The sequence below is a fragment of the Anguilla rostrata genome, chromosome 14, assembly GCF_018555375.3.
Source record: "Anguilla rostrata isolate EN2019 chromosome 14, ASM1855537v3, whole genome shotgun sequence".
NCBI classification, from domain to species: Eukaryota; Metazoa; Chordata; class Actinopteri; order Anguilliformes; family Anguillidae; genus Anguilla; species Anguilla rostrata.
The window spans coordinates 33,598,324-33,621,182 of record NC_057946.1 but is presented as its reverse complement, the minus strand read 5'-3'; the positions used below and the strand labels follow the sequence as shown (position 1 = coordinate 33,621,182).

At 50.8% G+C, this 22,859-nt stretch overlaps 1 protein-coding gene across 1 annotated transcript in view; it reads left to right on the top strand.

The window, feature by feature from the left end:
- ttc28 (tetratricopeptide repeat domain 28) overlaps positions 1–22,859 on the top strand; it is a 280,485-nt gene that overhangs the window by 240,292 nt on the left and 17,334 nt on the right. Inside the window, exons 10-14 of the mRNA XM_064307030.1 lie at positions 3,588–3,697; positions 8,650–8,779; positions 9,546–9,764; positions 13,278–13,437; positions 18,561–18,701. Of these exons, the coding sequence (XP_064163100.1) occupies positions 3,588–3,697; positions 8,650–8,779; positions 9,546–9,764; positions 13,278–13,437; positions 18,561–18,701 (760 nt within the window). The remainder of the gene's footprint in view (positions 1–3,587; positions 3,698–8,649; positions 8,780–9,545; positions 9,765–13,277; positions 13,438–18,560; positions 18,702–22,859) is intronic.

Below are 22,859 nucleotides of genomic sequence, written 5' to 3'. Positions count from 1 at the left end.
GAATACCTAATTGGAACTTGAAGGAACATTCTGGAAAGAGAAAAGAACAATTCAATTTGGAACTGAAACCACAGGGAAGTGGCTTTAATTGGATGGGCCGAGCACACACACTGATTTCTAAACGCACAACACACTCAAGCCAACACTTCCCCTCTTCGCTTTGTGTAATCATCAAACTGCCTAGTCACCTTTGACTACTCAGCTCGAGGGGGGAGTCAGGATGGCTGCATCTGCTCCTGCTCTTAATTATTTAAGTAGGCCAATCATTTTTGTGATCAGGGACTTCAGTTTCCCGATAAGGTCATGAGTGACGGCTGAAGACTGTTCCCACGTGACACTTTAACCGTCATCTAATCTATGAGTGAACCAACTTTGGTGCACGCAACAAATCAGCTAATTGAGCCAAGGTAAATAGGTAGAAACAAAAGCCTGCACAGAGACCATTCCTCCAGGACCACAGTTGCCCACTCGTGGCCTAGGTGTTGCAAAAACAGAGTGCCCCAGGGAAACCGAGGCCTCTGTTAATGGTTCCCCCTGTGCTCAACGTACACTGAAATGCCCAAAGGCGTTGATCTCTGGGTATTAGCCGGTTGTGCTGATGCTCACAGGAAATGCATCAGGGACTTTTCTGCAGGGGCAGGCTTGCCCACCTGTTGCCGGCTGACATTGAGTTACAAACTGCCGTCGCTCAGAGGTCTGTTAATGCGGTGTAACCGCAAGAGACCTTCCCCCGCCTCGGCCCACATCTCCATGAATCAGGCGACCTCCCCCTTACCCTCGCTCCCTAAATCACCTCCCCTTTCCGTCTCCCGTGTCCTTCCTGAACCATCTCCAGCAGCCTGGCTTTTAGCTCGCGGAGGCCAGCCGCACGCTGAGAGACGGCCCGACCAATCACCGCTCTGACTTCTTAAAAGGCCACGCCCCCTTTCACTGACAGCCAATTAGTTCCGAGTGGCTGCCCCGGATGTGTGAAGTCTGAGGCGTTCGTGTTTGTGCTGTTCTGCACGCTTCCTCCCGCCTGTGTTTTTGAGTGGTTGTGTGCGCGGGCGTGTCGGGAGCTCCACGCTGGGAGCGGGGCTAATTGGGTCAGGTTCTCCGCTTGAGTGACCCCCCTACGGCACAGGCAGGGGGGTCAGACTGGCTGGAGGGGGAAAGAGACGGAGGCACCAGAGATTCGAAAAAATAATCATGTTTTTACCCCGTGATTTGAAATTAAGTGGCTGATAAGTGAGAGAGGGTGTGTGTGAGTTTGTGTGTGTGTGTGTGTGTGTGTGTGTTTGTGCACAGGACCGTGTGTGTGTGTGTGTGCGCGTGCAGGACAGTGTGTGTGTGTGTCTGTGTGAGTGTGTGTGTGTGTGTGAGAGTGAGTGTCTGTGTGTGTGTGCGTGAGTGAGTGAGTGCGTGTGTGTGTGTGTGTCTGTGTACAGGGCAGTGTATGTGTATAAAACAGTGTGTGTGTGCGTGTGTGTGTGTGCGTGTGTGTGTGTGTACAGGACAGTGTATGTGTATAGAACAGTGTGTGTGTATTTGTGTGTGTGTGTTTGTACAGGACAGTGCCTGTGTGGGTATGTATTTGTGTGAGTGCGTGTGTGTGTGTGTGGGTATGTATTTGTGTGAGTGCGTGTGTGTGCAGGATGATGTGTATGAGGGTATGTATATACAGATGCTGCTTTCTCCCCTGGGACTGTGCAGAATGTGTTAAACAGCTGTCAGAGGAGCGTTTGAGTGTTTGCAGGCTCATTTTCAAGCTGGGATCAGCAGTCATGTCATCTGCAGCAGCACTACCGCAGACTACTGCCTGTGGAGAGAGAGAGAAGGAGGGAAAGTCTCAGCTCAACATTGTTTAGCAAATGGTGTGGCAAGAATCACACAGAGCTGTATTGCCAATAACACTTTCTATAAGACTAATTGATTTTGAGGGAGACAAAGAAAGAGGAGAGAGGGAAGAGAGAGGGAGAGATTGAGCGGAGAGAAATGGCCAGAGAGAGAGGGTTGTATTAGATAGAAGAGAGAATGAGAGGGAGAGAGCGGGATGGGGTTAAATAGATAGAGATAGATGAGTGAGAGAGAGAGAGAGAGAGAGAGAGACAGAGACAGAGAGAGAGAGAGAGAGAGAGAGAGAGAGAGAGCAAATGAAAAGAGCCCCTTGCTGGCTCAGAGTCCTAATGAGTTCTAAACACCAGTGTCCTCTTGCAGTGCCTCCAAAGCAGGACGGATGAAAAGGGTTGAGAGATGGAGGGCGGGAGAGAGAGAGGCGCCCCCCACAGGCTTCAAAGGGCCGGCGCTGGCCCAGGCGCGCTCTTACCACTGCCGAAAAATCGTCCGTGGGACGAGAAGCCTGTGGGGAAATCACGGGTCTCTCCTTCTCCTTCCCCGCTTTTTCTGAGAAGGCGGAGCTCTCCTCAGCCCTCTTTCTGTGCCAGTGTGCTCCCCTTGGACCGCTGCGGCCATTGTGTCATCAGAAGGGGACTGTGTCCGACTCTGTGTGCTCAGAGCGGGGGCGGGGTTTGGGGGGGTCCGCATGATGCATCCCACTGCTGACACCAATTTGCTGTTCCGTTCCGCGGAGGTTTTATGGGTTTCATACTGTACTGTCTTGGTCGGGAGAGCAACGCACATCACAGTAACAGTATTATATTTAGTCGTGTCCCTTGGCTGATTGGGCTAGGAAGAAAGGGAAAAAAACCAGCGACAGTGGTGTGGGAGTCCTGGCAGGCCATTTTAGATTTGATTTTGTGTGAACTCGTCATGGGGAATGGAACGTGGCGTTCTGAGCTCGAGCTCGAACCCGCTGCACACGTTTACCCCGCATCTAAGGAAGAAAGCAGGACTTCCACTGAGAAGTGTGTGTGTGTGTTTGTCTAGCGTTGTGATCTCTTACCAAGAGGCTGTGTCGTGTCTATTGGGGTGTGAGTAAATGAGTGTTTGTGTTTGTCCAGTGACACTGGCCTGATCATTACTATTGATTGTCTATGTACACAGATTAAAATGACTCGACAGACTCCTAATGCTACATTTGTGTCAATGGTTGTGTGTGTGTGTGTGTATGTGTGTGCACGTGTGTGTTCTTGCCCATGCGTGCTTATACATGCATCTGTACATGCATGCATGCGTTTCCATGCGCATGTGTATGTCTGTGTATAGTTCTTGATGTGTGTTTTTGTGTATGCATGTGTGTCTGTGTGCGTATTTGTGGGCGTGCATTGCTGTGTATGTGAGTTTGTTTACAGTATGTGTACTTGTGTGTATTTGGGTGTGAGTGTGGTAAAACAGTTGGGTAACTGGGCTTGTGACTCAAAGGTTGTAGGTTCGATTCCAAGGTGGGGGCTGTCTCCACAAAGGCACATAACAGTAAATATCCCGCTATATAAATTGACCATATATAAACCAAATAAACTGCAATTTGCTCTGGATACGTGTGCCTGCCAAATGGAAAAAATTGATACTGTACATTTACTGTACATTACTTTCATTTGCTGGGCCCTTTCAACACAGCCTCCTATCTCTCCCCCCCCTATCTTTCTCCCCCCCCCCCCCTCTCTCCTCTCTCTCTCTCTCTCTCTCTCCCCCTCCCTCGCCGCCCGCAGGTCTGCGCTTGGCGGAACAGCTGGCCCGCCGTGAAGACGAAGCCAAAATCCGCCATCGCCTCGGCCTGTCGCTGTGGGCCAGCAGCAACCTGGAAGAGGCCCAGCACCAGGTACCAACCCCAGCCTGTCTCCATAGCAGCCAGCCCCTACACCAGCCTGCACACTGTACCAACCCCAGCCTGTCTCCATAGCAGCCCCTACACCAGCCTGCACACTGTACCAACCCCAGCCTGTCTCCATAGCAGCCCCTACACCAGCCTGCACACTGTACCAACCCCAGCCTGTCTCCATAGCAGCCAGCCCCTACACCAGCCTGCACACTGTACCAACCCCAGCCTGTCTCCATAGCAGCCCCTACACCAGCCTGCAGACTGTACCAACCCCAGCCTGTCTCCATAGCAGCCAGCCCCTACACCAGCCTGCACACTGTACCAACCCCAGCCTGTCTCCATAGCAGCCAGCCCCTACACCAGCCTGCACACTGTACCAACCCCAGCCTGTCTCCATAGCAGCCCCTACACCAGCCTGCACACTGTACAACCCCAGCCTGTCTCCATAGCAGCCCCACCCTGCCTGTCAACCACCCTGTCTCCATAGCAGCCCCTACACCAGCCTGCACACTGTACCAACCCCAGCCTGTCTCCATAGCAGCCCCTACACCAGCCTGCACACTGTACCAACCCCAGCCTGTCTCCATAGCAGCCCCTACACCAGCCTGCACACTGTACCAACCCCAGCCTGTCTCCATAGCAGCCACCTACACCAGCCTGCACACTGTACCAACCCCAGCCTGTCTCCATAGCAGCCCCTACACCAGCCTGCACACTGTACCAACCCCAGCCTGTCTCCATAGCAGCCAGCCCCTACACCAGCCTGCACACTGTACCAACCCCAGCCTGTCTCCATAGCAGCCCCTACACCAGCCTGCACACTGTACCAACCCCAGCCTGTCTCCATAGCAGCCCCTACACCAGCCTGCACACTGTACCAACCCCAGCCTGTCTCCATAGCAGCCCCTACACCAGCCTGCACACTGTACCAACCCCAGCCTGTCTCCGAAGCAGCAGACAGCAACCTCAGGGTCAGTGATGGAGTGTGGACAGAAGCATGTCAGTGAGATTTCAGAGCCAACATCTGTCCACAGTTCTCCCAAAACACTGTTCATACCGACGAGTGAGATTTGGCTGCGTGTGTTTGCTCCAGTAGCTACTGGCATTGTGTGGACATTGGAGTGTGTCCATGCATGTATGTGTGTGTGCATATGCGTTTGTGTGTATGCATGTGTATGTAGGTACGTGTGTGTGTGTGTCTGTGTGTGCGTTTTTGTGTGTGTGTGTGTGTGCCTTTGTGTGTGTGTGTGCGTTTGTCTCTGTGTGTGTGTGTATGTGTCTGTGTGTGTGTGTGCATGTGCATGCGTGTATGTTTGTGTGTGTCTGTATGTTTGTGTGTGTGTGTGTGTGTGTGTGCATGTGCGTGCGTGTATGTTTGTGTGTCTGCATGTTTGTGTGTGTGTATATATGTGTCTGTGTGTGTGTGCTGCAGGCCCAGCTGCTATAACCTCCATCTCTCCTCCTCTGTCCCCCGCTGTCCTCCTTCTGTCTCCTGATCCTGACAGACTGACAGAGAGAGGGGGGGAGCTACCCTTCCCATAACCCCTCACAGACCATCCCCATCAACTTAAACTTCATCTCTATGGCAGCACAGTGTATCTCAGGCACCAGCCCAGGCCACTGTTCAGCAGCCACACCTCTACAGTCCTGAAATATAGTGCAGTGCATATTTGGACTTTTTGGGGAAAATACAATGATAAAAAATATAGGTCTCGTTGTATTTAAAAAAAACATCTGAAAACGTCTGTGGGAGTAGCGAGCGCTACGTAGGAGTGTGTTTTGGTATACAGCAGAGCGGAGTGATGCAATATACGTTCTGATCTGGATGATATATTTTATTCAGCCATATTGCCGTATGTTTCGTCTCCCTCAGGGTCCAAACAGTGGCTCGCTTTTGTTTTTTCAGTCTGTGAAATCCCTTTGGAAAAACATCACACGTCCCCCACGCGCGGCGAAACGAGACGTCTGCAGTGCGGTTCCGCCCGCGTCGAACGATTCCACATTTATTACAGAGCATATCAATTATTGCCACTTACATCCAATTTTAATGCCTGGCAGTGTAAATCGTATTTTGCAAATGTGTAATTTTAGAGAATGTTTCATCGAAAATATGCATGAAATTAAACGCATTAAATTTGAATGCGTTGGCTGAATACATTACGGAGAGGGCTGGTTATTAATTTGAGGACGCGCCGACGTTGCTGTTCTGGTGACGGCAGGAGAATGGCTGCTGATGTTTGCACTGTCGGCTTTGCTCTCTAAGACTGATCTCAGGTCAGCATCTTCTACCTCTGACATGTTTTTGACACGCTTACCCCACCACACCCCCCCCTCCCCAAAATGGGCCCTTTTTAATATTTGTCCCATAACTAGTCAGCCAGAGTGCCCCTACCTCTCTGTTCCCCATGTTTTATTGTGGGACAGGTTCCGAGCGTCCCCTCTGGCAGTTTGGGGATTGTTTTTCTGTTTGTAATCTTCGGCGAGCGCCCGCAGGTCGTCCGTGGTGTCTGCCCGCCCAGATTGCTTTCTTCTGTAGGCGGGGGGAGGGCGGGGGGGTGGGGGGGGGTGAAAGTGGAGGAGGGCGACGTCTGAGACGGGACGGGGGGCCTGATTAGAACGGGACCCGCGCCTCCCCGCTCGCCCATACTCGCTCGCTCCGGACGAAGAGCGCTCTTACTCGCGAGCGCTGATCCGTAGGACTCTAGCAGAACAGCGCCTGTGCACACGCTCACTCAGTCTCCCCTACAGCACTGAGAAGCACCGATGCATTCACAAGCACTGATACCCAGAGAAGTGCTGGCGATCGCAGTCCTCTGTAGAGAAGCACCGTCATCTTCAGCAGCACAAATACACACTGCTTACAACACAAATACAAATACAGCACAGAACATATATACCAGAACAGACACAGACATACACATACGCATGGAAACACATGCATGCACGTACAGATGCATGTATAAGCACGCACGGGCAAGAACACACACGCACACATACACACATACACACAAAGCTCTATACCACAACACACACACACACACACACACACACATAGACAGCTCTATACCACCACACACACAAACACACAGCTCTATACCAGAACACACACACACACACACAGCTCTATACCAGAACACACACACACACACACCCACATACCAGAACAACACACAGCTCTATACCAGAACACACACACACACACACGCACAGCTCAATACTAGAACACACTCCTACATGGTGCTTTGCATCACATTAGTGTTAAACCCACACATCCTGTTAAACCCTGTGTCAGTGGGCTCTAGCTGATGATGTCACCGTGGCTCTGCTCCAAGCGCCTAATAGTCCAATCACAGAAGAGCCCTTTCTCAAGACGCCTCATGTCCAGTTTGCCCTGTCACGGGCACGTCTGGCAGAGAGGGGGAAAAAGCCTAAATCAATAAAACTCCCATGATTCTGCTGTCTGAGCCCAGAGGACTTATTTATAATTTGTCCCATACTCACACACACATGCACGCATACACGCACACACTCCCATCCGGATCTGGCTCTATATGCACAATGAGATGATCTCTAAGTACAGCCTAAATTCATCCCTCAAACTTTAAGAAAACTTTTCATCAAAAGACAAGAAATCTCTGATCACGGTGTGCAACAGATGAAGGGGGGGGAGAGCAAACAGTCAATTTGAACTGACTGCCTCGCTTTGCTGCATGTGTGGAATTCTGTCTGCAGTGAGGAAGCTTGCTGCCCCCAGGTGGCCAAACCACAGCAATTCACAACTCTTTCAATCGAGCAGACCTTGGGTGTGTGGGGGGAGGGGGTGGGGTTGCTTGAATTTGCTTTGCTGCACCAGCAGCTTTATGTGTCTGGCTTCGGCTGAGTGTGTGTGTGTGTGTATCTCTGCATGTGTACGTTTGTGTGTGTGTGTATCTGACTCTTGCTGTGTGTGTGTGTGTGTATGTGTGGCTCTGGCTGTGTGTGTGTGTGTGTGTGTGTGTGTGTGTGTTTGGATCTGGCTGTATGTGTGTGTGTGTGTGTGTGTTTGGATCTGGCTGTGTGTGTGTGTGTGTGTGTGTTATCTGGCTGTGTGTGGTGTGTGTGTGTGTGTTATCTGGCTGTGTGTGTGTGTGTGTGTGTGTGTTATCTGGCTGTGTGTGTGTGTGTGTGTGTGTGTGTTTGGATCTGGCTGTGTGTGTGTGTGTGTGTGTGTGTGTTGGATCTGCGTGTGTGTGGTGTGGGTGTTTGTGTGTGTGTGTGTGTGTGTTTGGATCTGGCTGTGTGTGTGTGTGTGTGTGTGTGTGTTGATCTGGCTGTGTGTGTGTGTGTGTGTGTGTGTGTTATCTGGCTGTGTGCTGGTTGTGTGTGTGGTGTGTGTGTTTGTGTTGGTGTGTGTGTGGTGTGTGTTATCTGGCTGTGTGTGTGTGTGTGTGTGTGTGTGTGTGGGATTGCGTGTGTGTGTGTGTGTGTGTGTGTGTGTGTTTGCTGTGTGTGTGTGTGTATCTGGCTGTGTGTGTGTGTGTTGTGTGTGTGTTTGGATCTGGCGTGTGTGTGTGTGTGTGTGTGGTGTGTGTGTGGTGTGTGTGTGTGTGTGTGTGTGTTGGATTGGTGTGTGTGTGTGTGTGTGTGTGTGTGTGTGTTGTGTTGTGATCTGGCTTGTGTGGTGTGTGTGTGTGTGTGTGTGTGTGTGTGTGTGTTTGGATCTGGCTGTGGTGATGTGTGGTGTGTGTGTGTGTGTGTTACTGGTGTGTGTGTGTGTGTTGTTTTGGTGTGTTGTGTTTGTGATCTGGCTGTGTGTGTGTGTGTGTGTGTTGGATCTGGCTATGTGTTGTTGTGTGTGTGTGTGTTTATCGCTGTGTTGTGTGTGTTTATTCGTGACTGGCTGTGTGTGTTTGTGTGTGTATGTGTGTGTGTGCTGCATTAGTCTGACGCTGTGCCGGTTCCTCCCCCTGCAGCTCTATCGAGCCTCGGCCCTGTTTGAGACCATCCGGCACGAGGCCCAGCACAGCACCGACTACAAGCTCTCCCTGTTCGACCTGCAGACCTCCTCCTACCAGGCCCTCCAGAGGGTCCTCGTCAGCCTGGGTACAGACCTCTCTCTCTCCCCATGTCTTTTACCATTTTCTCTCCCTTCTCTCTCCTCTCTCTCTCTCTTTCTCTCTCTCCTCCTGTTCCCTCTCTCTCCCTCCCTCTCTCTCTCTCCTCCTGTACCCCCCCTCCCTCTCCTCCTGTCCCCTCTCTCTCTTTCTCTCTCTCCTCCTGTCCCCTCTCTCCCCCCTACTCCCCCTCTCTTTCTCTCCCTGCTGTCTCTCACCATTTTCTCTCCCTCCTCTCTGCTCTCCCTCTCTTTCTCCTATCTCTCCCTCTCCCCATCTCTCTCTTCCTCTTTCTCTGTCCCTCTCTAACAATCAATACAATCAATCCTCAACCATTTAGATACAAGTGGCTAGAAAAAGGCAATATGTTTGTATTGCCAGTGAAGCAATTTTGGTGTTGGCTTTGCAGGGAATAGAATATGAGAGGTGCTGGACATAATAAAATCTCAGAATAAAAATGTCCATATCTGTCTTATTTCCCTTTTTCCCCTTGATATTGTTCTCTGGTAAATTAAAACAAATGCTGTTTGGAATGATTTGGCAGTAAATGTCACAAAATTGTAAATGTCAAGTTTACGTCTCCCATCCTCTCTCTCTCTCTCTCTCTCTCTCTCTCTCTCTCTCTCTCCATTTCTGCCTCATATTTCGTACCTCTCATTAAACAATTAAACGGTTATGTTGACAAATGGCAGCGCTTCCATAAGATTGTTAACCATGCCAGTTAACCACAATGTGAATGCCCCCCCCCCCTCCAGGTCACCATGACGAGGCGCTGGCCGTGGCGGAGCGGGGTCGAACCCGGGCCTTCGCGGACCTGCTGGTGGAGAGGCAGACGGGCCAGCAGGACTCTGACCCCTACACTCCGGTCACGGTCGACCACATCCTGGACACGGTCAACGGGCAGCGGGCCCTGGTGCTCTACTTCTCCCTGGCGGCTGGGTACCTCTACAGCTGGCTGCTGGCGCCTGGGGCAGGTCAGGGCTTCAGTGTGACACACAGCCAAAGATTCTCTGCCCTCACCCAGATACTCAACTCCTGTTTCCCTTCCGTCTATCCTTCTTAACTCCGGGAGGCTCAGGCTGGTGACAGGAGTTTCTGGTGCTGTACTACACCACTGATCTTTCATTACTGACAGACTGTACTGGGATATGCCCCTGCAGCGCAGCCAGAAATATTCATACTACTTGGCTTGCGTAGAACTAGGTGGGCCAGAGCTACCTAGGTGGGCATTCATAATTGGGTGTGGTGACTGAGCCAAGATAAATGGATGGGCCAGGATAGTATTTATGTGACTGCGGCCCTCCCAGCCCACCCGTGCCTACGCCAGTGTTATGCCCCTCCGTTGATTTTCAGATGATGTGAAATTGAAATGATTCGGGAGACGGATTTTTAATTCTGGGAATATGAAGCGGAGAGAGTGGTGGGTCAGTGGAATCTGTGATATATGACTGCTGCCAAGGGTGCTGAGCAGGCAAAAACATAAGACGGAACAAATGTTGTGTTTCAAAACGTGACGCTCACTTGAACAGAGCGTGAATCTCTCGGAGTGCTTCCACTTTCAGCGTCTGCTTCCCGCTGCTAGTTCGTTCCAGCGCCCGACAGTCGTTTTTTTAAAGCTCTTTTAAAGCATCGTTCTTCTTTTTTAACTTCAAATGTAATGTATAACTTCACCTGACTGGGGTTTCACAGTGAGCTCCTTAAAAAAGCTTTTCCATGCTGCACCCAAACAAATATGGCAAGTGCAACTGAAGAGAGGAGCACTTAAAATGAAAAATGGGACGCGGCACTGTATGCAGTGTTCACGATGCAGGGGACAGCAGTGCCCATATTATAACAGCCTTCTCCAGTGAGAGTGCACAGCTTAGGGAAGCATACTGCGGTGTTGTCTAAGCTCATTAGATCCATTGGTTTGTGTGAATGTGTGTGATTGTGAGTGTTTGAAAATGTATGTGTGTGCATAAATCGCGTGTGTGCGTAGGAGATTGTGAGTGTGTGCGTTTTGTATGCGCGTGCGTAAAAATTATCACAAGAAATTCAGTGCACTGAAGACAGGCATCCAAACAGTGTTTTATTTTTTGGAGCGGATGAGGACGGCAGTGTTTGTGAAGAGACTGCAGCCGTGCTTACCGGCTCTGATCAGGCTGTTTGGGCTCGCCGCGTCCCTACGTGTCGCTGGGTCCCCGCGTGTCACTGTGGTGTGTGTCAGAGCTCTCAGGGTGCACCCTGCTGCCCGTGTGAGGTGAAGCGTGTGTGTGTGTGTCTGTCTGTGTCTGTCTGTGTGTGTGTGTGTGTGTGTGCGTGTGTGTGTGTCTGTCTGTCTGTGTGTGTGTGCGTGTGTGTGTCTGTCTGTGTCTGTCTGTCTGTGTGTGTGTGTGTGTGTGTGTGTGTATCTGTCTGTGTGTGTGTGTGTGTCTGTGTGTATCTGTCTGTGTGTGTGTGTGTGCGTGTGTGTTTATCCGGGCTCAGTGAATAGGGGACAGGTGGGGGCTCCATGGCCGTGGGGGTGCCAGACAGGAGCATCAGCAGCCCCTCTGAACAGATGAGCTGGGCAGGGGGCTGGTCTGTAGGCTGCTGGGGGCCCAGTCTGGCCCCTTCTGCTGGACCAAAGAGTGCAGGTAGCGCACACATACACATGCACAGATATACACACACACACGCACAGATACACACAGATCCACACACATACACACAAGCGTGCACACACACGAACACAGACACACACATACACATGCGCAGATACACACAGACGCACACACTTATACACACCCCCATCATCACATATGTCAAGCTAGAATCATCCACACACACACGCCCACCCCCAGTCTCACTTCCTGCTGGTTGCTGTATCAGGAAAAAACTGCAAATTAACACAAAGTGGCAGCACCACCTGCTACTCTACTGCAGGCAAAGCCTTTAGCCTCACACACAATCTCCCACTCAAATACACACATGCGCACACGCACTCACGCACACAATCTCCCACTCAAATACACACATGCGCACACACACTCACGCACACAATCTCCCACTCAAATACACACATGCGCACACACACTCACACACACAATCTCCCACTCAAATACACACATGCGCACACACACTCACGCACACAATCTCCCACTCAAATACACACATGCGCACACACACTCACACACACAATCTCCCACTCAAATACACACATGCGCACACGCACTCACGCACACAATCTCCCACTCACACATACACACATGTGCACATGCCCCCACACACACACTCACACACACGCGAACGCACACACACACAAACATACACACACACACACACACTCTAACACACTCAAACTCACCCACTAACCCAAAAGTAGTGTTTTCTGTGTAATATGTCTGCGGGCTTCTGTAGATAGCAACAGAAAACCTCTGACACACAGACACACACACACACACACTCACACACAGACACACACACAGACACACTCACACACTCACACACACACACACTCTCTCACACACACACTCACACACACTCACACACACACACACACACACACACACACACTCACACACAAACACACACACACACACACACAAACACACACTCACACACACACACACACACACACACACACACACACACTCTTTGCGTTTTCTCCGTGCTACAGAGCCAGCGGTCCTCGACCGCGGTTTGTCAGCGCAGCTGTCTTCATTTGTCGAGCAGAACGCCCGTCATCCCTGCTCCATCTTATCAGTCCCGCCTCCTCTGCTGCCGCTGCGCCGCGTCCTGGTGCTCCTTAAATAAATCTGATCAGAGAGAGCGGCGCTGCGCCAGAGATAGAGCCGCCGCGTCGCCGGGGAAGGGGCTCCTCTCTCCTTCTGCTTTCCTCTGTTTTGTGTCCTTGTCTACCCAGACTGCACGCTCAGTGCCACCCGCTCCCCCCCCCCCCGAGCAGGATGCTAAACGCTTAGCGAGCGCCCCTGCAACATGTTCACTATGTTAGCGTGCTCTGTTGCCCTGCTGTTCTGCTAGAATATTACCAGAGGCAATGCAGACGAACTGCTGTACAACAGGATGCCCCTACCCAGCGTAGGATTAGAACCTACAGTCATCCGGTTCCAGTGGTCTGCGAAAGCTACTATCACAGAGTCAAATGTTCACTGTTAATTCCAGTGTAACAGTTTATATGAGTCCAGTAGTGATCTAAGAAACTTGTAAAATGCATTCTATTCTAACTGAACTGAACTAACACTGAATATTTAAGTACATATGATCACCATGGTCATGCACTCTTTCCCTGTCAGGTTTGGGCATCAATTCCATTTCAATTAATTCAATTCAGGAAAGTAACATTAGAGTACATTAGAACATTATGACCATTTTTCATTTCATCACTGGAAATGTAACCGATTTCCGGGATTGACTGAACTGGAATCGAACCCGCTACCCTATTGTCTCCTTTGCCTCAGGGACCTAAATCTGAGCCTCTCCCCTTCTGGTCTCTCGCCCCGTCCCAGGAATCCTGAAGTTCCACGAGGTGTACCTGGGCGAGGGCGTGTCGGAGGGCGGGTCGTCCGAGTTCCAGGAGGCGGGGGGCGGGGCCGGGGGCGGGTCCTCGCTGGAGCAGCATATCGCCAGCGCCCGAGAGGCCCTGGGCGTGGACTCCTACTACAGCAGGTGAGTTAAGCCCCGCCCACATCTCAGCCAAACATTTCTCCTACAACTTCCACACCCCACCCCACCCCACCCCCGCCCTCTCCCACACCAGGATGGGTAGGGGCTTTAGATCTTATCTGATCCAGGGATCGCACAACCCTGGCTCAAAGGTATCCAAGGGACCCCCATTATAAGTTAAAAACGGTTATATTCGTAAAGAAGTTTTATATTTTGGAATATTTTCCAAAATCTATATATAGTCATTGCGTATCAAGCCTGGCCAGGGACCCCCTACAGTACCTTCAAAGACCCCCTATTGAAAACCCAGGAAATAGAGGTATTTGATGTTTTTACATGCTGGTATTGTAATTATATGCCTCGTTTGTGTGCCACCTGAAAAGCAAGCTACACCTGCACCATTTTGATTGCAGTTTATAGATAAACATATTTGGGCAGGTGCCACTTTGTATTTTGTAACCCAAAGTACATTTTAGTGTATTTTTCCCATCTGTGACTCTACCCAACCAGTCCAGTAACGCCCCCCCCCCAGCCAATCACTGGGCTCCAGAGGGAACAGGTGTCCTCGAGCATCATTGGCGATGAGCCAATGGCGTCCAAGCTGGGCCTGTTCACCTGGGTATTTTCTGTCGGGCCCCGCCCTCGGCCCACGGGCCAATCAGAGGGAAGAGCAGATGGGAAAGTGTGAACAGCTGCTCCCGTTTGAGGGTGAGGAGTTTATTCGCTCCTAAATTTATCCTGACGGATGGGCACTGCGTGGGCTTGGGGCAGAGCGAACGCAGCCAAATAAATCCCCCCACCACCACCACCACCCCTCCCCCCTCCCGGCCGCCACCACCGCTAACACAGACCCCACTGCGCTGCTGGTGTTTGTCATCAGCGGAAGAACGGCTTGAGGGGGGTTTGGATTGTGTGTGGCTTTTATGGTGGTGACAGGTTGGGGAGGGGGGTGGTTACACAAATAGATAATAGTGATGAGTTCATTATAAAATTATCGTGGTCATTATTATTATTATTTATTTTCATTTGTACAGCACTTTTTAATCTCCGCAAAGCTCAGTGCTGCAGCAGCAGACATAATTAAAAAGCACAAACAAAGATATTACTTCAAAGGTGGGGAAAAAAACAACAACGAATGTGCTGTAAAATATACTGTGAGTCTACGGAGCATCTTATGTGTCGTAAAGATCAGAAAAGTCCTGTCAGCGGTCAGGTGGAGGCTGGTGCACCCTGGGAAAAATGTGTTGCTTATTATTGTTGGGGGGGTCAGAGGATAAAGGCTATGTGCCTTTTGTGAGGTGGGGGTGCGGGTTGGGTAGACTAAATGGGCTCCATAACTTCCTTTGTGTAAGAGAAGCAAAGCACATTTCTACTTTGTTCAACTTTGCATATTTATGAGTATTTTTGTATTTTCGCTACACAGTTTTATTTGTCATGGCAATTAAGCTCCATTTGAATTTGAATTGAGAGAGGAGGAGAGAGGGAGAGAGAGACCGAGAAGAGTAAATGAGAGAGTGGAGGGAGGACAGGGCTGACAGTGCGAGAGAAAGAAGAGAGGTGATGGAGGGAAGAGAATCACAGGCGGCAGTATAAAGAAGTGACACGAAGAGAAATAGAGCTGCAGTAGCCCTTCAGAGTGAAGAACGCCCCCTGTTACACCTTCATGAGTCTTAGTCACAACATTTACACAAAGAGCTGGTGAAATATGAAGAGAGGGAACAGGAGGAGGGAGAGAGAGGGAGAGAGAGGGAGGGAGAGGCAGGTGGCGTAGTTAGCAGGACGCTTTGTGTCGGGGCTTATCGGCCCGGCGGAGACGCTGCCTGCTGGGGCGTAGATGGCGGGCGCTCCCCGACTCCCCATCACTCACCACGGTGCGGACCAGCCCGTAAGGCGTGGCCGGGCCCGGCTTCATCCCGCCCCGTTAAACAGCCGTTTAGAGGCCGAGCGAAAGGCTGCCTGCACAGCTTTCTGCTCGGATGACTGCTGTCTGCCCTCACACAGAGAGAGAGAGAGACAGAGAGAGAGAGAGAGTACATTTGACTGGCTATATATAGTCAATCTGGACTTTGACTGCTGAGCCGATATTAAATCTACTCTGTAATGGCTGTAGTGATAGTAAATTTTCACTTCAGCTGCAGGACTGATATTAAATTTACACTGTAACGGCAGTGCTCATGGTAAATCTACACTGTAACAGCAGCGCTGATGGTAAATCTACACTGTAACAGCAGTGCTGATGGTAAATCTACACTGTAACAACAGTGCTGATGGTAAATCTACACTGTAACAGCAGTGCTGATGGTAAATCTACACTGTAACAACAGTGCTGATGGTAAATCTACACTGTAACAGCAGTGCTGATGGTAAATCTACACTGTAACAGCAGTGCTCATGGTAAATCTACACTAACAGCAGCGGTTGTAATAAGTTAGTTACTGACAGCAAATTGTGGCTCCGCCTCTTTTTGTTGTAATGAAGCCTCATTCTCCCATCACTGCTTTAGCCCCACCCACAAAGCTCTCCTCCAGTGTGGACCACCGCAGTAAGGCAATTTTGCCTCACTCACAAAGTTCTCCTCCAATGAAGACCACTCCTGTGGGTCCCTCCCATAAAGCCACTGTCTCTCTCTGTCTCTCTCTCTCTCTCTCTCTCTCTCTCTCTCTCTCTCTCTCGCCCTCCTGGTTCCCTCATTATCTGTGCAGCGTCGTTCTCACACAGGGCTCTTGCTCCTGGGCAACATCAGTCCGCTCGAATTATGGATTCGGCACCGCAAAAAAAAAGCTCTCTCCCTGCGAAGGCCTGCGGGTTTGAATCCCGCCCCCCCCCCGGAGCCCCTCGGCGGTTTGGGGTTCAGCGATGCCGGCGGGCGCCCGGCTGGCAGACGCCCGCAGCCTGCGCGGGCCAGCGCCCACTGACGCCGTCAGATCTGCGCTAAGCCGCGCTGTCCCGCGCGTCTGCTTGCCTTAGCGTTTCTGCGGCTCCGCTCAAAGGCCGAGCCGTCTCAATTTAGCACGTCTGGGGTCGCCACGGCAGCCGCTACCCTCTTTTTCTTTTTTCTTTTTTTCCTTTCTCGTGTTTTGAAACTTTGTAACTGCTGTGAAATGGCTTTCTTGGTATTGGATTTTGAAGACAGCTTAGTTTAATTTGCCTAAATTGTGGCGAAATTGAAAAGGAAATTTTTTTTTGTCAGTTTCAGGGTTTGTGGTAGTGTTTGGACGTGATGGGGCGGGGGGTTTGGTGTGTGTGTGTGCGGATGTGTGTTTATGTATGAAGCCAACCGACCACGTTAAGGAAGGACATTTTCCTTAGGAAAACAGACATTGCAACCACACACCAAAAAAACAAGACTTGCAATTTTCGCTAAAAAAATTTAATACGTAATACAAAAAATAATTTAGCTTAGTAATACATTATGTTAGCTATATTTAGAAATGTACCACTGAGATCAAATTAGTACTAATTTATGCATTTTGCAATGTATTTCCCTGCATTATTCCCTGTACAAGTTCCTTATTTCACAGATGAGAGTGTTACGTCTTCATATCATTGGAATACATAGTAGAATGCTGAAAATATTATCAATGCAGGTTCTCTATTTCACAAAAATGTGGCGCGTCAGGCAGGCCAAGGGAAAATATATTTTTGTTGCATGAGGGCCAACAGATACGCTCCTGGTGGAATTTTAAAAGTTTCCATTCCGCTTCCATCCAGCTCAAGAGAACCACTGCCTTTTGCTGAACTTTGGGATTATAGGCCCTAAAGAAGTCTGTCTTTTGCTGGTGCTCAGCACTTGAGTAGCACAGCAAGTCAACAGTTAAAGCAGCTGATCACACAGCTTGCTCTTGACACCTGGTTTTTTGGATCAGAATCGGTTGCTGATCTTAAGGCGAATACAGAAAGCAGCAGACTCTGTGGCTCTCCAGAACCAGGATTGCGAATCACTGCCCTAGGCAGTCAGTGCGTCGTCGGTGTGAGCCATCGTGAGCGCCTATGCCACTGAGCTGTGATGTCACTGCATCGAACCCGCAGCCCTTTCGCACAGCTGTCCATCAGAACTCTCACGGCGAATCCCCGTCTTCGCTGTTGGAGCGGGCGGGTCCGCTGGGGAACGCGGCTGCGGTGCCTGTTGTGAAAAAGGAGAAATGTGGGACAGGCTCTGAGTGCGAAGCCTCAAAGGGAACTAAAAATAACGATGACCTCTCGCGCTCGTCGGAGAGGAGCCAAGAATGAGCGGTAATTAAACACATTCATCAGAGGTAGAATCAAGTGGCTCATTAGCGCTCCTGCCGCTGCCTCTGCAGTGGTGGAGCTCCACTCGTCCTATGTGGAGGCGAAGCACTTGAAAAAATGTAGTTTTTTTAATTTTTTTACTTTGATCGGGATTAGTTGGTTGTGGTGTTAAGGCGAGCTGCCATTTCCTTTCATTTTAGTGGCAGTAAACTATATCTGTTACTGAACCAAGGCTTGTACTGTAACTCCATGGGTTGCGGGTTTGAATCCCAGGTGGGTTGCTACCGCTGTGCCCCTTTAGCAAGGTAATCGATCTGAGCTGCTTTAGAAAAATATACAGCTGTGTATTTAACTGAATAAATGTAATCTATGTAAGTCACTGTTGCTAAGACTTTGTTAGATTCAGAAACATTATGTGTGTGTGCGCGTGCGTGCGCGTGCGTGCGTGTATGTGTGCGTGTGTGTTGTGTGTGTGTGTTTGTGTGTGTGTGTGTTTGGCTCTTTGGGCTGAGAGATACATTACCCAAATGAGTCTGATCGGTGTGTCACAGACTGTGTGACCTCAGGTCTGGCTGCTGCACTCTTCAGAAATACTAAACAAAAGAGGACCTGAGGAGACTGACAATCACCGCTTACATCTCTCCCTGTCCCTCTTTCACCTTCTCTCTTTCCCCTTCCTCTGTTTCCCCTACCTCACCTCATATACACCCCTCTTCCCCTCCTCCTTTAAATATCCCTCTATCATCTTCCCCCGACTCCATCTTTGCCTGTTTCTTTCTCTGTTTTTATCCCTCTTTCTGTCCTCTTGCTTTGCCTTTCCTCTTCCCTCCATGTCCTCTCTTCTTTGTCTTCCATTTGTCTCTCTCTCTCTCTCCCTCTCTCCCTCCCTCCCTCAGGGGCTGTTCCAGCAGTGAGACAGAGAGTGAGGCGGGCGATCTGCTGGACCAGCAGTTCGAGGAGCTCAACAACAAGCTGAACTCTGTGACCGACCCCACGGGCTTCCTCCGCATGGTGTCCAGGAACAACCTCTTCAACAGGTGAGACCTCCCCCCCCCCCCCCCCCACCTCCGCTGCCCCCTTGCCCCCATCCTCGCCCGTCTCCATCCCCTCTTCACAGCTGTCAAAACATCCACCTCTCTCCCGCCTGTCAAAACATCCGCCTCGTCCGAAGAAGAGCAGTCAGAACGCCCCCCTCTCTCTCTCTCTCTCCCAGCACCTGTCGCACGCGGCTCCCCTGCTCTTTCTCCACGCCTGTCAGAATAGCGCGTGCGCCGAGTCTCGCTCTGAGCCGCCAGACGCTCTTTACTGCAAATCATTAGACGTGTGAAACTGGAAGTGCAACTGCAGTTCTGCCTCTGCTTCTCTGATGCTCAACACATCCTGCGTTTCTCCCTGCTTCCCTCCAATGCCGCGAGTGTCCAGTAATGTCTTACGGTTCCTTAGCACTGTTCCCTCTTGCGAGAAGCTCAGTTGGAGTTCGGATGTCAGTGGTGGGGTGGGTTGGGAGTCGGGGGTGGGTTGGTGCCTATCTGCCAAAAGCCCCCCCCCCCCCCCTCCCAGCTGTGTACTTAACCCCAGGGTCAAAGGGTACTTCACCCCAGGTGCTGTTATAACATTAGTTCTGACTGTCTGCACTTCGGTGTCATTCAAAGCCTTTGTCTAAGCCTGCAGTACCTTTTCCTGGTTCTGGAGATCCGGGCTAGAACATTCCTAAGCCAATGACCAGCAGGCATCCTCACAGCCCATCCAACCACTGGCCCCACTTGAAGACATCCATATTATGCCACACTGTAGAATGGTAAACCCCCAGTGCCCCAGTAGACGCCACTGATTTCAGCTTATAGGTGGTTTGGAAGGGATTTGTATGTTATTTGTGTCGAATGGACTGAGTATCGGGAGGAGGGTAACAGTTATCAGCCCACTGTTAAGGGGCAGTAGGGAGGGGCAGTTCCTCAGCAGTCACACTGCCCGAGATCAGGGGCAGCAAAGCTGGCTGTTTGGGGAGGAAAGTATTTGGGAGCGCTAGCTCTGTGAGAAGCGCCGTCTCTCAAAGAGAAACCCGCCATCCTGCCGCCAACTCTCCCCGGACTCCCCAGCCACGAGCTGAAGGACGATCGGGGTGGGGGGCGGGTGTTTGGAGGAGGGGGGTGGGGGGGGGGAGGGTTAATTTGTCATTCCAGGCGTGATCCAGCCTGGCTCCTCATTAAAGCTTTTTAAATACCGCAGCATGACTTCCCTCGCTAAGCCTATCAGGGTCCCCAGCCCCCGTGCCCCAAAAGCGTCAGCGGACAGAGAGGTCTTCACACATCTGCTGGCTCAATATAAAACATAGAGCTGTTTTGTGTAGTATAATGGGTTCGGAAGTGGTCTTGTGACCTAAAGGTCACAGGTTCGATTCCCGTTGTAACCTTGAGAAAGGTATTTAACCTGCATTGCTTCAGTATATATCCAGCTGTATGAATGGATGCAGTGTAAATGCCGTGTAAAAGTTGAGTAAGTAGCTGTGGACAAGAGTGTCTGCTAAATGCCTTTAGTGTAATGTTTCTGTTCCCTGTTACCCTAATTACTTTCCCTACTTCCCTTCATACTTTCTCCTCCTTCTCTGATCTTTCTGTTTCTTTCTCATGCCACTGACTGGATGGAGAAAACCCTCTCTGTGTTGTGTTGACGGGAGTAGCGCTTTGGGAATATCTGCTCGATCCGGAAGGACTCTCCACGTCCTGCAGAGGGCGCTGCGTGATCTGAGTCCCGCTCTTCTTTCAGCGACACAGCTTCAGCTCGCTGGCGGTTCTAGAGCCGCTTTCGGGAGGCAGGACAGGATGTGGCCGTGTCGCTGGCTTTTGATTGGATATTCCCGTGTGGCCTCAGTCTCTGTGCTCCTGTGCTGATGTTGCTGCTAATTAGATGTCGTAACGGAAAGAAAGGGTTTCCAGTTGCGGACTCATAGCGGGGTCATGGGTTTCCAGTGCCAGACTCCATAGCAGTGTCCATAGGCAACCGTTTCAGACAGCCAGGCAGTTGGCTTGTCATAAGGGGGGTCTGCCTCAGACCAGCAGCGTTGCTCTCTTTGAGCCTCGCCTGGCCTCTCGAAAAAGCTGGTGTTGCCACTCTCGACTACACCCCGCTTCTCTTTTCCAGCTCCATAGCTCCCTTGCTCTCTCTCTTCTTTCTTTCGCATTCCCCCCATCCCCTCGCGCTGTCCTTTCTCCGTCAGGATGACTGCAAGCTTTTTCGCGGAGGCCCGCGTCGAAGCCTGGGAGTAGATTAGAGGCCCGGGGCTGGCAGAGAGCCAGCGCCCGGGGGTGGGGGGAGCCTGCTGCTGGTGCGGATCGATGGGAAAGCGAAAGGCTCCCGCAGCAGGAGCTTTCGGGGCCACCCCGGGCGCGCCTTGCAGCCGCGGGAACGGCGGCGTGAAACCGCTCGCTCGGCGCGCCGCGGCGGGATTGGCGGGATCGGCGCCCCTCGGTCCCGGAGCCTCGGAGAAACGGAACACCGGCTTGAGGCGCGTGCCAGGGAGGCTCTTTGTAGATTTTTTTTTTCCGGCCGCCGTCAGATCCGTTCGCCGTCACGGTCGGAGATAGGCGGCGAGCCTCTCTGCGGCGCGTGTGGGATTCCCGAGGATGAAAGCGGGAACCCGGGAGAAGTGTAGCGCTGCGGAGGAGCGGTTTTCGGGAGAAATGCTCAAACTTGGCTCGGCGTGCCTGAGAGGATCGACGCTAACCACTGTGAACAAGAAGCCTATTGTCCGTTATAAGACAGTTTATAAGAGACTTTCAGACTGTGGTGCACGGCCGTCAGCTAGCTGAGAACTTTCCCAAAGCCTTTTCCCCATTTTTGAAATGAAACGCCCAGTTTTGACAGTACAAACTCACGGCACCACGGTGAGAGTGAACAGTTACCTTAAATGATTGCTGCAGTGTTCATTTCCAAACTGTCACAAAAATGTTCTAGAAGCAGAACCTCTTCCACAGTCTGCCTGTGTGACTGTAAGCGTTACATACCAGACTGCTGTAGCATTAGTATTGCCTTCACATAAGGGGCGACGTAGCTCAAGAGGTAAGCACGGTTGTCTAGCAATCGAAGGGTTGCTGGTTCGATCCCTGAGCGTGTTGAAGTGTCCCTGAGCAAGACACCTAACCCCTAATTGCTCCCAACAAGCTGATTGTATGGCAGCCTTTCACCGATGGTGTGTGAATGGGTGAATGAGAGGCATCAATTGTGAAGCGCTTTGGATAAAAGCGCTATATAAATGCAGTCCATTTACATAATCACATGATTAGCACACAAATCCGGGTTCATTTAATACGATACTTTATTTTGTACCTTCGCTCCACAAGGTTGGATAGTCAGTGCAAAGGATCACTGTTGTTTAAAATACCATTTTTGGGAGAAGCCGAGTACCCCGAACCGAACCTGCGTCAGGTGAATTTTTTTAATTTGCATTCATCTTGTCATCCTCATAATTTGTTTTACGACGCATTGTTATCGTATTTTTTATCATCTGTAGAGAAGTTACCGCAAAAGCAATTACCTGTAATAAATACCAGCTGGCTGCTTTGAAGCCTAAAAAAAAAGGCGAGTAGATAAGCCCCCATTTAACAGAGGGGTAGAAGAGCACCAAACAGGGTCATGTCGGGTCAGGTCATAAACAGCCATTACCCTGGCTTTTCATCCCTCTCCCGTTCTCACACCTCAGTTCCTTTCTAAAGGTGCCTGGCTATCCTGCGCTTTTCTCGATATGGTTTATTGGGTTTAATAGGACGTTTAACGCTCGAACCTTTAGCCGGTCGAAATGTTAATTAAGCAGTGTGCATTCCCGAGGCGAGGTCGTGTAAAAAAAAAATAAATCACCCCAAAGCAGATCGACCTCCACAAAATAGGCTGTTGGAATATTTGTTCGTGGTCTGCCGAGTTTTCTTTATATCCTTGTCGCATGAATAATTGTCGCGACCAAATTATTCAGTATCAGACGAGAAGTCTGGCGCTGTCTGTAGGCTGACTGACTCTCAGGCCAAATAAGCACGCCCCCCCGCCCCCCCCCCCCCAATACAGGTGGGGTTAATTTGTTCATCATGGCTCTTTCTGTGCTGTGACCTCTTCTCTGTCTGTTACCTTCTCTGCTTTCTCTTTCGCTCTGTCTGGATAAAGCAGAGAATACATGAAAGGATGGGTGGATTGTCTGCTCCCCTTTCTTA